General features: G+C 37.9%; 1 protein-coding gene across 3 annotated transcripts; it reads right to left on the bottom strand.

Annotated features, from left to right (window-relative positions):
• Positions 1-4,427: 4,427 nt before the first annotated feature.
• Positions 4,428-14,350, bottom strand: LOC145496279 (sialin-like). 3 transcript variants are annotated; one of them, XM_081475972.1, is made up of 10 exons: positions 14,105-14,350; positions 12,454-12,487; positions 11,569-11,768; positions 10,696-10,783; positions 10,408-10,503; positions 10,144-10,280; positions 9,595-9,744; positions 8,745-8,877; positions 7,632-7,876; positions 4,428-4,940 (listed from the first exon to the last, which is right to left on the bottom strand). In XM_081475972.1, exons 1-10 carry the CDS (start codon positions 14,348-14,350, stop codon positions 4,689-4,691), a joined length of 1,581 nt encoding a protein of 526 aa, XP_081332098.1. In that variant the 3' UTR covers positions 4,428-4,688. The 3 variants fall into 3 exon arrangements, with proteins under 3 accessions (XP_081332098.1, XP_081332097.1, XP_081332099.1); XM_081475971.1 differs by having other exon boundaries at positions 10,408-10,783; XM_081475973.1 differs by having other exon boundaries at positions 4,814-4,940; positions 7,632-7,725; positions 10,408-10,783.
• Between the last annotated feature and the right edge of the window lie 603 nt (positions 14,351-14,953).

Raw genomic sequence — 14,953 nt, 5'->3', positions numbered from 1 at the left:
ATAACTGAATGAAAAACATTACGAGTAGTCCAGTTTAAGCAGTCTGAGGAATTTCTTGAATTCAGTTATTTCCAAATTGGACGGATTATACTATAATTTAATACCTGTTAATTGAATTGCACGTTGAACTGTCGAACTAATCAGCAAGTTTGAACACGTATCCAAATTTAGAATTGCAAATTTAACAAGTATTTACACGCGCTTGACTGGGATTTTGGTCTAACCCTGACTAAATCCATGCGAGTTATTTCACTCTATTTTGGCAAACATTTAAAAGAGTTATTAAAATTGTTTTCCGTTTTTTTGAAAAACGTGGGCGTATAAATAAACCCATAATCTTGTTGTCAGATCCTAAAATTACGTTTCGGATTGAAGAAATACAAAAATAAAGCTCCGTATGGGTTTCCGACAGTGACGTCATTGTCAACAGAAGTAAGAAGGCAAAAAACACGCGCGAAACACAGAATGGTCGAGAAGGGAGGAGAGGGCGGGGAGAAGAGGAAGTAATCTTAGGCGTACGGTGCAAACATAAGCGTGAAACAAGGAAATCTGTAATCTTTGTCTTTCTTGCGCTCCCACTTATTTTGTGCATCGCTCGTGTAAATCGGCGAGCACAAGCAGATCTTTATCAAGTTTCGACCTCTCTGCTGTCACAGCTAGTTAAAAAGTACATTCCAACTAAAGGTACAACGCTTGTCCGGTACAATATTGACCAAAATGCATTTTAAGACACTTAGTCCTTGTCAGCAATGTTATGCTTGTGTATGTATCCGGTACGTAGCCTAGCTAAAAACAGCAATCATTTTTTGACCCTTTTAACTCGACTCATTTGCAGGCAAATCTTTTCTAAAAAAGTTGAAAGTTTCAAACAAACAAGAGGTAAAGAATCGGTGTAAGTTTCAGGAGGTAGAGGTAATTATTGCCGAGTAATTTATTTGTGATATAACAACGTTTATGTCAGAATGATTTTAGCGAATCGTACAAATGTTTGAATTGTACATAGCTTTTAAATCTTGTTTCTTTTGTACATAAACTATTAAATTCCTTATTGTATAGTTTTACACATTTCTTTGCAAAGCGCCATGAACATAGGAACGGCGCTGTATTGATAAACGTTGCTATTATTAAGTTAGACTTTTAAAATTAATCGGTATTGAATTCAGTTTAGTTCCCTCGCTAAAAAGGAGAGAAAAAAGATCTTACTCTAGGCAATTTATAGTCCCTGGGCATTTCTTCAGTTTTTTTGAAATATTGGGTTTACATGACGTTTCTGTAAAATAACGACACAGCCGAACATACACCCTAAACAAATTCTTGTCTCCGCACGTGAACTACGCTAAAGTACAATTAAACACCGCGGGACGCTTGACGTTCTACACTTGTCCCTGGCGTTTGGCGGGACTTTCACAGTGGGGCTCTCGATCATAGCTCTTAAAATTAAAACCATATCTTCACGTACACATCCAATAGACTTCTCAGTACAACATGGCTCGGCAGGCATAACTTCCCTGAACGGTTAAGCTGGTGAACTTTAACCGCCGAGTTGCAGAAAACCAATTACACGAACCCTACTTTTATTTATAAAAGATTGTTAACCCCGGAAGACTAATGAGACGGGATTAACGCTTAATATAACCACTTGTGTAAGTTGAAATTAAAGCACCTGACCAAAAGGTAACCTTTTAGAACATTTAAGTTTGTTCTGAGAAGCTTTGTACGTTGTTTCATTATGCTGGAATAAGATTTGATTTCGACAGGGAACTAAAAACTATACCAAAACCGGCATACACATTTAGTTCTCAGTTATTTTTCTAGAAGCGGAACTGAATCTGGAAGGCGAACAAATCCACACGGTGAAAACTCACTGGATTAGTTAAACACGATTAAACATCGCTTTCAGAGTCTAAATTTAATTAAGCTGGGTGTAAGTTTTATGATCCCCCAGAAAGACCTTGAAACTGACATGAACCGGGAAGGCGAACAAATCCACACGGTGAAAACTCGCTGGATTAGTTAAACACGATTAATTAATTGAACATCGCTTTCAGAGTCTAAATTTAATTAAGCTGGGTGTAAGTTTTATGATCCCCCAGAAAGACCTTGAAACTGAAATGAACCGGGAAGGCAAACAAATCCACACGGTGAAAACTCCCTGGATTAGTCTAACACGATTAAATATCGCTTTCAGAGTCTAAATTTAATTAAACCGGGTACAAGTTTAATGATCCTCCAGAAAGACCTTGAAAAATAACGCCAAAAAACATTTTAGCCCTTAAGTTATGTTATCAGCTTATCATCCTTCCAGGTTGTTGCTCAAATTAAAGAAGTTTCTAGTCCGGTTCCAGCCCTTTCTCTGTCAAGTAGGGTTGAACCACAGAGAGGGAGGAATTAGTTACCAACCTCACGTTGTGACCATGAAAGTAAGAGTTTGTAAGGCGCGAGCACATTTTACGGTCACCAGGAAAACTTTGAGGAAAAATGAAAGATTTCAAAATTAAAATAGCTTATTTCACTCGTGTTTCTAGTGTTCCTTTTTTTGTTGTTGTTGTTTGTTTGTTTTTTGTTTTTTGTTTTTGTTTTGCGCGACTTTAATTTATAAGATAACTGAGCTACTACGAGCGCTCTCATTGGTTACTAGGTGTGTTTAGATGAGGGTATGTAAACACGGTTGTGACTGTACTTTTTAGATTCGCGCGTATATTTGAGATTTTAGTATAGGTAATCATACGGTTTCGAGTTCGATTTGGAATTAATTTGCACGAGTGAGTTTTTCACAAAGTTGAAATTGCACGAGCCGCTTCGGCGAGTGTAATTTCAGCTCTTTGAAAAACTCACAAGTGCAAATTAACTCCAAATTGAACGAGAAAAACCGTATGATTACTTAATCATATAAACATGAAAAAATTCGTGCGGAGGAAGTGCCGGAAGATCTTTCTTGAAGCCATGTTTTCTCATTTGAGAAAACTCTTTTCAAAGTTTCAGCACAAAAGTTTCGTCATCATTTTACGTGATATCATTTTCTTAGAAAATTTCCTATTTTCTTTCAGTCAATCATAATCCAGAATTTCGATGTGTAATTTGCATTGGTGTTACACTTTTTGCACTGTTACACTTTTTGCACTGGTGTTACACTTGAACTGCACTGCTCTTAGCCAATGAGAATCGAGTAATTTTTTCATGTGTATTATTATTAAAGTACCAGAGCAGTTTTCCGTGTTTGCATAGCCTCACCTTAACCAATCGAAGGGTTAGGAGAATTCTCGAAGTTATGCAAACCTTCGATTACGTCTCGGGTTTGATTTTATTTATGCAAATTTTTCTTGGATAAGATTCCTCGGTATGATAGTTTTTTTTATACAGTATTCATTAAAAAAAAAAAACACTTAACGAAAGATGTATTTTAAATGCTGTACCTCAGAGCATTTTTCTTTTATTAATAAACCTTTTACCTTTCAAAACATAACTTAAGCATTAACTTAAAATTTGTCTGCAAATTCAATGTACTTAAACTATTTAAACCATACTTCTTCAATTTGCTAATTAGTTGTTGTATAAATGCATTTTTTCTCCAAAAGTCGTAAAAAAGGTCTAAGATGCTTTGATGTAAAACATATTATCATATATTTTAACAGTACTTCTTTTCTCTATATTTTGCTGCGTGTTTCTTTTTATAAATATTAAAAGTAGCATTGCTACAAATTGTTATCATTCCCCCAATCTCCCGGTGAGTAAATTTTACAGTGAGGCCCGTGAAGTCATAACCACTAGAAACAAGTCCAGAATGTTGAATAGCGACCAATCAGGAGTGAGCTGAACCGCAGGAACAAACGAAAACAAACAAACAAACAAACGAAAAGAAAAACAGGAGAAACGACCCAAAAGACAGGAAATCCGAGTTACAAAAGAACAACTTGAATTTGTTTTGAAAGAAAACGGCAACGTGTGGAGCTTATTTTCGTGCCCGAGTCAACGCATTCGCTTTACTTTATAACCCACGTGGCTCAACATAACAACGATCTGGGGTTCAAGAAAAATATCGAACACGAAAGAGTGTCTGATTACATTTCCAAACACTACGAAGAAAGGCGAAAACATGACCCACAGTGGAGTATTCAAATCTGATGAAATTCGAGGCGTTTGAAAGTGTGATAAACGTCTTTCGGGTTTGTATTTCTTAAACCCGAAATTCTCGCGTCACGGTTGTCATGCTCTACCAAAAGGCCATTTCCGAATTACCTTTAGCCTCTTCCTCAAAGCGAATCTTGGTGCCCATCCTTTCATATGAAAATGAATTTCGTTCACCTACAAATGAAACTCATTTTCCTATGAATGGTTGTGCACCAGCCTCGCTTTGATGGAGAGGCTTAAGGCAACACAGAAACGGGCTATTTGAATTATGAAGAAACACACACTAACTCCGAAAAAAAAAATGACAAAAATTCGGGCACAAATTGACAAAAATTGAAACCGCTGATAGAGGTCATTGAGTATGCAAGCTTTCAGCATAACTATTTTTGGAATTATAGCAGTTTAAATGGATGTGAGAATTGTGTACGTCTTTGTTTTTCATGCAATTTGAGTGCGTTTGCATCCCGATTTCAACACTCACGCATTGCGTGAATTTGTTCGGGCAAGAAGGTCACCACCCTCTCTCCCCTCTCCCCCCTAGTCCCAATGAGCCCACACGCCTATGACCTTTTTTGTCCATAACATTCGGCACCAGATTGTGACAAATCCGTGTCTTGATTATTAATCGACAGAATGTCCGCCATAACAGGTATTCTTGGCTCTCTCGGAATATCAACAGGTACCAGCAGGTCTTCAAATGGCGTATTCCAGGACTGTTGTTTTCCACTTCCGAGGAGTAGATAAGTGATCCAGCCAACTACGTACAGACCGGCAGATATGTAGAACACTTTCTGCCACTGGCCCCTGGTTGGCTGAAAACGAAAAATGAAAAATGAAAATCGGATAAGGGTGCAAGACCTTGCTCAGACTGTGCGTATCAAAAACCGCGGAAACTGGGACTAGTTTCTCCTCTGTTTGGTTCCACTCTTTCTGTCAAAAGTTGCTATATATCTAACAAGACTGGGCAGAGTCTCATTCCCAGGGAGAGGGTTAAATAAGACTGGGGAAAGTACAAAAGTGGGAACTGGGTCTAGCTACTTGCATGCTAGTTTCCAGTATTCTCGCTAATCGTTGAACACGATTGGATAAAACCAAGTCTTAAAACGCTTGGGAGGTTTTAAACCTTTTTAGAAGGGTGCAGTCAGGGTACAATTCTGTTTAGCCTAGTACATTACGTGACTGTGATTCAGACAAGTTTGGAGCGGCTTGTTGGCACAACGAAAAGAACTCGGCCTAACAGAATTCAAATTCCTCCCGAATTTCTTGCGAGCTGGTTGTGTATTCGATTCACGTTTTTCCTTCAGAGAATCACACTTTTCCAAGAAATCCATCGGGTCAAAATTATGTCCACATTTCCGCCTGCTTATAAAGTGACTCTCTTTTTGACTGTAATCCAGACAAAGTAATTAAGCTCTCTGCATGTGAATATTTTTTAATGTCGCCGACACATTTGTATGGTGATCGATACACAAAAGATGATCAACTGCAAATAGGAAGAGATTGTTTGTTTTCACTAAGTTAACAGCTCCCTGCATCACTTACTCATCTCGAGTTTCGATCTCATCAGCTTGTTAACCCCTTTTACAAACAAACATGAACTCCGAACAGCAGACAACAGGGACGTATAAGACTCAAGATTAATTTTCAAAAGCTTTGTTTTCTTTTCATGATTAATAGCTGCTTTGGAGAAAGAGTTCACGCAAGATATTTTGCCAGAAAAATCAATCTCTCTCTCTCTCTCTCTGGCTCCCAGCTACTGTTCGTAGCTTAGAATACCATATTAGTTATTGCGCCAAATTTGACGCAAAACAAATGGAACTCTGCTCTAAAGCCCTAAATTTTAACGTTTGTAAACTCTAATATCTGCTTTCAGCTAACGCAATTAACAGCCTCCATCTCCCCATCACATTTCCATTCCTTCCTTTGTCAGGATAAGTTTACCTCACATTAATAAGGAAATCACGTACAAAAGATTAACCGATAAGCTTTTCTTAGAACCTTTTTGAGGTCCATTTAAACCCACGGCTTATTACCTGGAGTTTAAAGTATCAAAAGCAGCGTTGAATACAAAAGGCAATAACAACGTTATAGCGTTAAGTCCACAATAGGCTTCAGACATTTCAAGCAGAGCAAGTCATTAGAATCTTTTCTGACCAGCTCTCTTCTAGGACCCGCTTCATGTGCACATCAGGAGTTGTCCTACAAAAAGAAACACTAGCGAGCTCTGCCGGGAAACTTTCACTCATCCCCAATGGCTATTATTTTTTTTATATAAACGCGAACATGTACTTGATGAAAACACTTCAAAAATTGCAGTGTTTATCTCGTGGAATCTGGTGTTAGAACGTTTCCGTCTGAATGGGATCGACTATTAAACTCCTTTCTCAAACGCAAGATGGCGACGAGACAGAAGATTACAAACTAAGTTAACTCTTGCTGGACAACATCAACGTCTCTAAAACTATGTAATATTGTTTTAAAAACACTTATGTACAGTTGTCTTTAGACTCTATTAGCACTAAGTCCACTAAATATTGTGTATGATATCAATTTACATATGCTTACGTGGGATTTCAAAAATAGAGTCCAATTTTGTTTCCGGAATAGTACGCATTTGTCACGACTGTTTGTTGTTGCAGCTTTTAAATTTTTTTGTAAAAACGATTTCATTCCCCTGCGTCTCGTGTAAAGCGAAGCGTTCTCTACGTTATTATATTTTTTCTGCTGAAACCATTCTTTAAAGAGAGATTAATTTAACCTTTCTTGCTTTTGAGTCCGTCAAATAGGGACTGGTAACCCTTCAGTTAAAATCCCTCTTAGCTAGAAGACGTTACCTCCCAGTTAATAAGTATCCTCAATACTTCTCACAAGGTCGGATAATATTAAAGGAGCTGAGTCACAAAATTTATTTTGGCCGTGAACAAAATTACCTTTAAATTAAAGGAAACCTCAAAATAGTAGTTTACTAAGTTAGAAAAATACCAAAGAGATAATAACAAACCATAAAGGAACAAGCATGGTTAAGGATGGAGAAGATTAACACAGATTGCAAACAACAAACTTGAAAAACTTAGGCTTAACTTATCAAATGCATGTTATAAAATAACTGAGCCACTGCGCGTGCTCTCATTGGTCGATAAGTGTGTCAAGATGAGAGTATGTAAACACGGTGGTGACGTTTTAGATTCGCGCGTATTTTTGAGAATTCTTTTACAAAAGCAGCACTTTTTCCATATTTACTCGGGTGGCTGGGAGAATTCTCGAAAGTTATGCAAACCCTCGACCAAGTCTCGGGTTTGCATAACTGTCTCGAATTCTCCCAACCCTCCTCGTATTTAGATGAGGCTGTGTAAACACGGAAAAAGTGCTCTATTGCTTAAAACTCTGACGTAGCGCCTTCAAGGTTTTGATTGGCAGGGAATTAATAATCAAATAATAATAATAATAATAATAATAATAATAATAAATGAAACATTGAAAACAAGAAGTGACGTACACATTACCTCATTGTCTGTTAGATATCCCACTACATACGGGCCAACCATCCCTGGGATTGTCGCAGCGGCATTGGTGATCCCCATAAGAACTCCCGCATATCTAGGAGCGATATCCAAATGATTGACATTATACGAAGACATATTAAGAGCTGTGATGCCCAGGGCCAGTGAAAACAAAACAACAGCTAGTGTCGTGTTGTCGCAGCCAACATAACTTGTTGCTACCATGAGACAGGCAGGGATAAGGTATCCTAAAAAATGAGATATGTAAGTTATAACAAGGAAAACAACAGGACTTTTTATATCAGATTTTCGTGCAAATGCATGACTGTCGGCTAGATAAATACGTTGTACCTTTACGATAACTGCAGAAATTCTTGTGTGCTCATTAGCTAATTTTCATTGTCAATAAGCGGACAGACACACGAATTTATAATTTATGCCATGCGTCAACAAGCAAGAGCGGACAATTTGTAAAAAACAAATTGATGTCAGTTTTTAATACTGTCTGTCCTGTTATTGACGATGAATTTCGTCATAACATTGTCAAAGTACAGTAGATCCACAGCTACTTTGACAATGTTATGACGAAATTCATGATCAATAACAGGACAGACGCATGAAAAACTGATGTTAATCTGTTAAATTATAATTGTATTTAGAGACAAAGCCACATCAGCCTTAGCTGGTTTTCATGCAGGTCCTCTGTCCTCATCGAATTGGAATTTGAAAACGTTGGTTTTTCATGAGGGAGGAAAACCAGGCAACCTGGAGAAAAACGTTCAGAACAAGGCAAGAACCAACAACAAACTCAACCCACAAATGGCACTGGGACGGAATCAAACCCAGGCCACCCTTTCTGTGCTCACAACTGCCAAAATATCCACATGTATTAAAAGCCAACCATCCAATAAAGTGTACGAACAGTGAATTTGACCAAGATATCCATTGCAGCTAAGTCTACTTTTCAGAATATTACATTCCATCAAAAATACCACAGAAATTTGTGATCCTCTCAAACACTAAGTTCTGACACACTGTTGCTGCTTTAGAGTGTCCTTCCCCCTCACTCTCTGTGACTTCAGTTATGTGAAGAAATGAAAGGACATTTGAACTCACCCGCTGTAGCAAAGACTTTCCTAACTTCTCCTGTTGTTAATATGTGACTGTAACGCAACTTGTCTGCCACTTGGCCACCGCCAACACCAATTATGTACGATAGTAAAAATGGAATGGCTGACAAAAAACCATTCTGAAACACAAAGGTAGCATATTTTGCTTGGCACACAGGAATTGACAGTCATATGTTGCCTATCAAACCCCAACCTCGATCCCAGACTCTCTCTCCCTTGCGTCCCATGTGGTAATGGAGGCAAAAAAAGAGAGAACCTGGGATTGAGGTTGGGAAGACCCATATTCCAATGGTGTGGGTTGACTTTAGTCTTTTCCCTAACCATGTTTACAAATATTTCCCTTTTGTTTTACACGTGCTATAATACTAGCCATAGTTGTTAAAGGGGAATGGTTATGAAGCATGATAAACATCAAAGGAGCCAGTAAAGATGCTAAGATTTATGTTGGAAGGTCCACAACTGTGCACAATCTTTTGTTTTGCACTTATACATTAGTTATGCATGAACTATGTAATCGAAACACTTCTATTGGTCAGTTCCTCAGTCCAAAGTAAACAACAATTAATAATGCTTTGTACACATCAAGGCCAAAAAAGTGAACAAAAACGTACATTTCATACTCATTTCTCATTGATGGGTAACAAAGTGCTTGACTTACATCATCAGTTTGAAAATGTGACATTTCTTGGACAATTCGTAAAGGAAAAGGTAAATTTGCTCCTTGCACATTGTTGAGTTGCACTCACAACTTAAGAACACTTGTGAAAGACACCTCATCTTGTGCTTTTCTGTGTGCTTAAATAACAAAATGTAACAAAATCCTTAAACGTACTTACCTCGGATATTGGAAAATTGAGAACTTCTTTAAAATAAGATGGTAAGCAAGTGAGAAATGTGTAGAAACCCCAGTTGTTACAAAAGTGAGCTATGATAATGGCCCACACAGCAGGTGACGTCCAAATCTCAAACCACGGAGTGGCATATTTCTGAAATCAAATCAGAAAGGTCAAGATGTATTAGAGCCTTACAGAGCAACATTCCAGGAATGACGTCAGAAACATTAAATAAATAATTAAAAAAACCTACATTAAATGTGAATAAATCCAGCCATGTCCAATCTATATCACTTGATCGCAGACAGTCACTCAGTAAGTCTGTACATTTAGTGCAGATTCACTGGGCAAAACATGGCCCACACTCATCTATTGCTGATAAGTTTTATCAATACACTGCCCCACAAGCTTACAGTTTCAAACACGACTGTGCACATTCAAATAAGGTTGTTTTATCTTTTTTTACCTATAAATTAAATTAAACACAAATGATAGTTTTTAGCTAATTCAAGACAGTGAAACTTCATAGAACCGTAAAAAAGGTTGTCCTACTCTTGTCTTTTTGTCCTGTGCAGATCCTATACTTGACAAAATGTACTCTTTTTCCTCGAGAGATATTCTTGGGTGATTTGCTGGTTTATCATAAGTGAACATCATCCAAATAATAAACCATACAATGCCTACAGCACCTGTCAATCAAACACAAAATTAAATTGCATGTTCATTATGTATAATAACTTTAAAAAATCCAATAAACAGTTTGAAATAGACTTAGTCATAGTTGCAATGGAAAAAAAGCCTTGTTAATGGACTTACCAAAAATGTAGAATACTGATGGCCACCCTCCCCAGAGGTCAGATGCACTCAGTACTCCAGCTATTGGCAAGCCAAGAACTGTGCCAATTTGAAGCCCTTTGAGAGAGCAAACAAAAGACATAGTCATTAAATGTGTATGTACTGCTCCACGAAAAGCCCGGACCACTTGATCCAGAGATGAATGCACTAACCACGAGACCACAGTACCTCCACTCAGAAACTTGGCTCTAGCTAACAGCGTCCAAAATGTGAATGAATTGACAAGCAAAGTTGTGGTGTATACGCTACCTGCATATGACAATGTACAAAGCTTGCTTCTCTCTAAAGGTGGAGCCCAGCTACTCCACATGGCATGCATGGCAGGAAATGTGACACCCTACAGTCAACCACATGGATGGTATTAATGATATTATGATCTAGAAAGTCTTCCAGATAGATTGCACGGAAATGCTTGGGAAAAAACAACATCCCCTGTTTCTGAAATTTTGCATCTAGACATGAACATATCAGAAGGAATCATTGTCTACATGTAGGGGCATATTGAATGTTCCATGATTCATCGTCAAATCTTTCGAGTTTGACAGACAGTAAAGTGAACTGTATGTCCACAGAAAATCACAAATATATCATTTTACTTAAGCCAAAATGCAGCAGAAGAAATGCAATAAACAGATAATACTTCAAACCAGAAGAAATCCTGGTTTCAGATTTCATCCATGCCGTTTTAAAAACATTTTAATTTACATTTCTCCCTCAGTAAATCAAATCAGTGCCAATTGTGTTGTACTTTGGGGTTGAAAGTTTGTAAATTACATGTACTGTTTACAGTCTGCTAAACCTCAGGAAAATCAGACAGAAAAATCTTGGAGATCAGGGATTTTGCTATTTTTGAGGAAAAAACAAATTTCATTCATGACTGTCCAGGATTTTCCAATGTTACAGGGCTCAATACAAAAATTAAAATCCAGCTTGCCTGTAGAACAAGTAGCTCTCAAAATTTTGCTTGCCCTGGGCAAGTGTTAGTGTGTTTTTTTAGTGATTTAGTTGACTGGTGACTGGCTTGATCCCTTGCCTACTGAGCAAGTGAGAATGAAAAGTTACTTGTCTGAAAAGGTACTTGTCCAGACAAACAGACGGATCAAATTCACATAAAAAACTGACCTCTCCGAGCCCCTCCAGTATTCTGACCAGGAGTAACATGCCAACACTGTGATGTGCCGCAGCAGGCGTAAACATTGTCAATACTGATGTACAAAGAACTCCAAAACCAAATAAATACTTTGCCCCAACCCGTGCCGCTAACCATCCTCCTGGTACTTGTGTGATAATATAACCATAGAAAAATGAGCCTAGAATCAGACCTATGGAGGAAAATATCGGTTGCAACTAGTCAGTAGATAATGAGGCCTCAGTCACTCATCAGGAGGCTGCTACATGTTGTTGTACTGATTCATCAGTTCAGGTACCTGATCACGTTGATTTTTCATATTTGTTTTTAATTTTTAAGTTTTCATTTGATACGTCACTGACTTAAGCCACAGCCTCTAAAGGTACTAATCTCTCACTGAATGTAGTGCAGTGAGGTCGAGTATCAAAACAACTGAGTGCAAAATTAATATATTCCTCTATGGCTCAAGAAAACTAGGTTAGTAAATCATTTATTGTATGGCACTTGGGCCATGCTTTTGAAAACAAAAAATACACTTCAAGTGAATATATGAAAGATCATTTTGAACTGCAGAGAAAGATATGAAGAGTGGATTGATCATTGAAGTTGTGCACACAACTTTAGCGTTGTGAAATTAAAGCCTGAAAAAAATTCAGAAAAATACACTGCTTATGACTGTTTCCATATCAGCAAAATCCCGACCAAGTAAGACCCAATCAGAATAGTCGGAGTCACTTCAAAACTACCTTGCCATATAATAATAATAATAATAATAATAATAATAATAATAATAATAATAATAATAATTATAATAATTATAGTTATATAAAAAATTATAATAATGATAATGATAATGAAAAGTGTAGGGTAAATAATACCTTGAGTCTCTTGATCCCAATTAAACTCTCCATCCTGCAAAACAGACAGTTTTAATTACTGTAGCAACTTACGTGTACCGGTGGGTACATAAATGTATCATAGAAAGTCATTCTCACTAATAAATAACTGAAAACTTTAGCTGACTTACATTACACCACTTTGTTAAATGTGACTGTTGTATACAAGTCATGTGCATGTTTCAAGCATCAACAACACAAAATCACAAACAATTGGATCAAATGACATCACCTGATACTAAAATACTGTAATTTGTTGTAAGGCTTTCAGTTAGACCATGTTTCAAAATTCTAGGACATTTCTAGGTCGACAATTCATGTTGGTCAACAATCACATACAAGTTGTTAACCTCATTAAAAGAAATCAACTCATGCGATAGATTGTGAGCTTGCCACAATTGCAATAAAATTGCCCTGTCTAAATTGGCCCTCAATTTTTCCTTTAAGCGCACTATCAAACCTTGTGCAAATTTCACAATAACATCGCTATAACAATCCTTGTCTCAGAAGCCATAATCCTTTTGGTCAATACCAAAAATCAAGACTGCTAAATTGGAAGTTAAGGCAGCATTAATCATAGCAGCTGTTCATTTTACAGGTGCACTGTGCTAGTCTCCTTGGCAGCCGTTAATTAGGGTTGTCACACAATGCTTCTAGTGGAGAGAAGCGTTGCATGACAACCACGATAACAGCTGTGAAGGAAACTAGCTCTGTGCATGATCAAAAATATATCATGGTCAAACTCAGAAAAATGTGCACAGTGAAACCCTTGAGTTAAAGCGGGATTTGTTGGTCCCGTTTGCTGGATTAATTTTATCCAGAGCACAGTGTGTTCGGCTCCCAGGGGGGTACTCCCTTATATGGGCTATTATAAGTATGTGCGGCCCCAAAGGGTACAGTTTTTCAGCCGTTTTGGTCATAAATAGGGTATCGATTTTAGCTGATTTTGACCATTTTGGTCATAAATAGGTTATGGTTTTTGCACTCTAGCCTTGATATGGGAATGTTTTTAAGAAGAAGCCACTTTTTAATCATTATCAAAAAGAAAATCAACAGAAGCCCTTCACAAATTATGTTTTCAGTAATTTAGCATTGGTCTGAATTAGGGAACTAATTATAATGCAGGTCTGAAACAGGGTTTTGATTTAAGGGTCAGGTCATGACCAGGGTTTCAAATTTTTGGTCAGGTCATAAATAGGGTAGGGAATATCACAGATTTTGGTCATAAATAGGGTAAGGGTTTTGGGAAGCGGGCCGCACAACCCCACCCAATTTTTCTGGGAGTGCCCCCCTCCCCCCGGGGGTGGTTCGGCTACCACCTGATTGAAAACGTGTGGCCTCAAGGGACATTTGATTGCCCTAGAACTTAAAATGAAGAATCTTGTAACTAACTATGTTTATTTTTCTTTCTGGTTGCTGTTGTAATTTGTTTCGTTTTTGAATTTTTATTTAGCGATTCTGCATTTAGGTAACACCATCTATATGGGAATACCAATAAATTGTTGTTGTTGTTGTTGTTGCCTTATTTCCGGTTAAAAAGTAAAGCTTCTCGATAATAAGTCTGGTATGGTAATGGCAAAATGAAAGCTAAAAGAGCCATTTTTCAAGAAAAGACAAGAACCAGCGAGCTTACCTTTTCTAAAGATGATTTAGATGTATTTCTTTGGCATTCCGGATCATGTGCAGAAGCTTTGGCATTGGCATAAGTCGAGTTAACCATTGCAACCAACGCTACACTCAAATTCACTCTCAACATGTACACAACACAAAACCCAGCACAAGACAAAATCGCCAGCGCATATCGACAAGGCAAATAGCAACCTGACTCCTGACGAGACTTGGATGTGCGTTTATCGACTAAAGGAGCGTCTTCCTCCATTCGCAAACTGAGGAAATTCGAGGAATTTTTACGTAATGTGAAGTCTCGAAAGTCACGAGACTTTTTTTAAAATCCGCGGCATAACCTGGAAACTAGCTGCCCAATTTAGGATTGTGGGAAATGGCTCACCGCGCAGGGGTTGGGGTGGAGTATCCACTTGAAATATAGAGAGCGTGGAGCAGGGTGCCTTCGCTTTTGAGCAGCACAGACATTTTCCTCGCTCTGAGCTTGGCTTTCACATCTCAACTTGTGGGCAAGTCCATCGTACTTGTAGAACGGCAACCTGAAGAGTGCAGTGCAACACAAAAATTTTTCTCGGGTTGTAATTTTTGCGGATTATTTTAATTTTATTTGCGAGAACATTCGGTGCGAAATGGAAAACCGCTCTTTCTATTCCGAACACTGTCGAACACTGGACACGAAACTCGTTGAAAGGAAAGAAAAGCCTCTCGTAATCATACACTACATAGCATAGATATCGTTCAACACAAGATATCGCCAATTTCAAAAATAAATTGACTATTATCCCATATTTTTCCTAATCCCAGGATTCCCAGAGTTTTTCATGCAATTTGAGTGCGTTTGCATCCTGATTTCAACACT

The sequence above is a fragment of the Orbicella franksi genome, chromosome 8 (genome assembly GCF_964199315.1).
Source record: "Orbicella franksi chromosome 8, jaOrbFran1.1, whole genome shotgun sequence".
Classification (NCBI taxonomy): Eukaryota; Metazoa; Cnidaria; class Anthozoa; order Scleractinia; family Merulinidae; genus Orbicella; species Orbicella franksi.
This window is presented reverse-complemented; position numbering and strand designations above follow the sequence as displayed.

Bases quoted from the DNA above. Each gene is read 5' to 3' on its own strand.
- LOC145496279 (XM_081475971.1), bottom strand. From the start codon at position 14,350: ATGGAGGAAGACGCTCCTTTAGTCGATAAACGCACATCCAAGTCTCGT. The intron at 12,488-14,104 runs GTAAGCTCGCTG...TCTGTTTTGCAG, and splicing joins CTAAATCATCTTTAGAAAAG to GATGGAGAGTTTAATTGGGA. The intron at 4,941-7,631 runs GTAATGTGTACG...TTTCGTTTTCAG, and splicing joins GATATCTAACAGACAATGAG to CCAACCAGGGGCCAGTGGCA.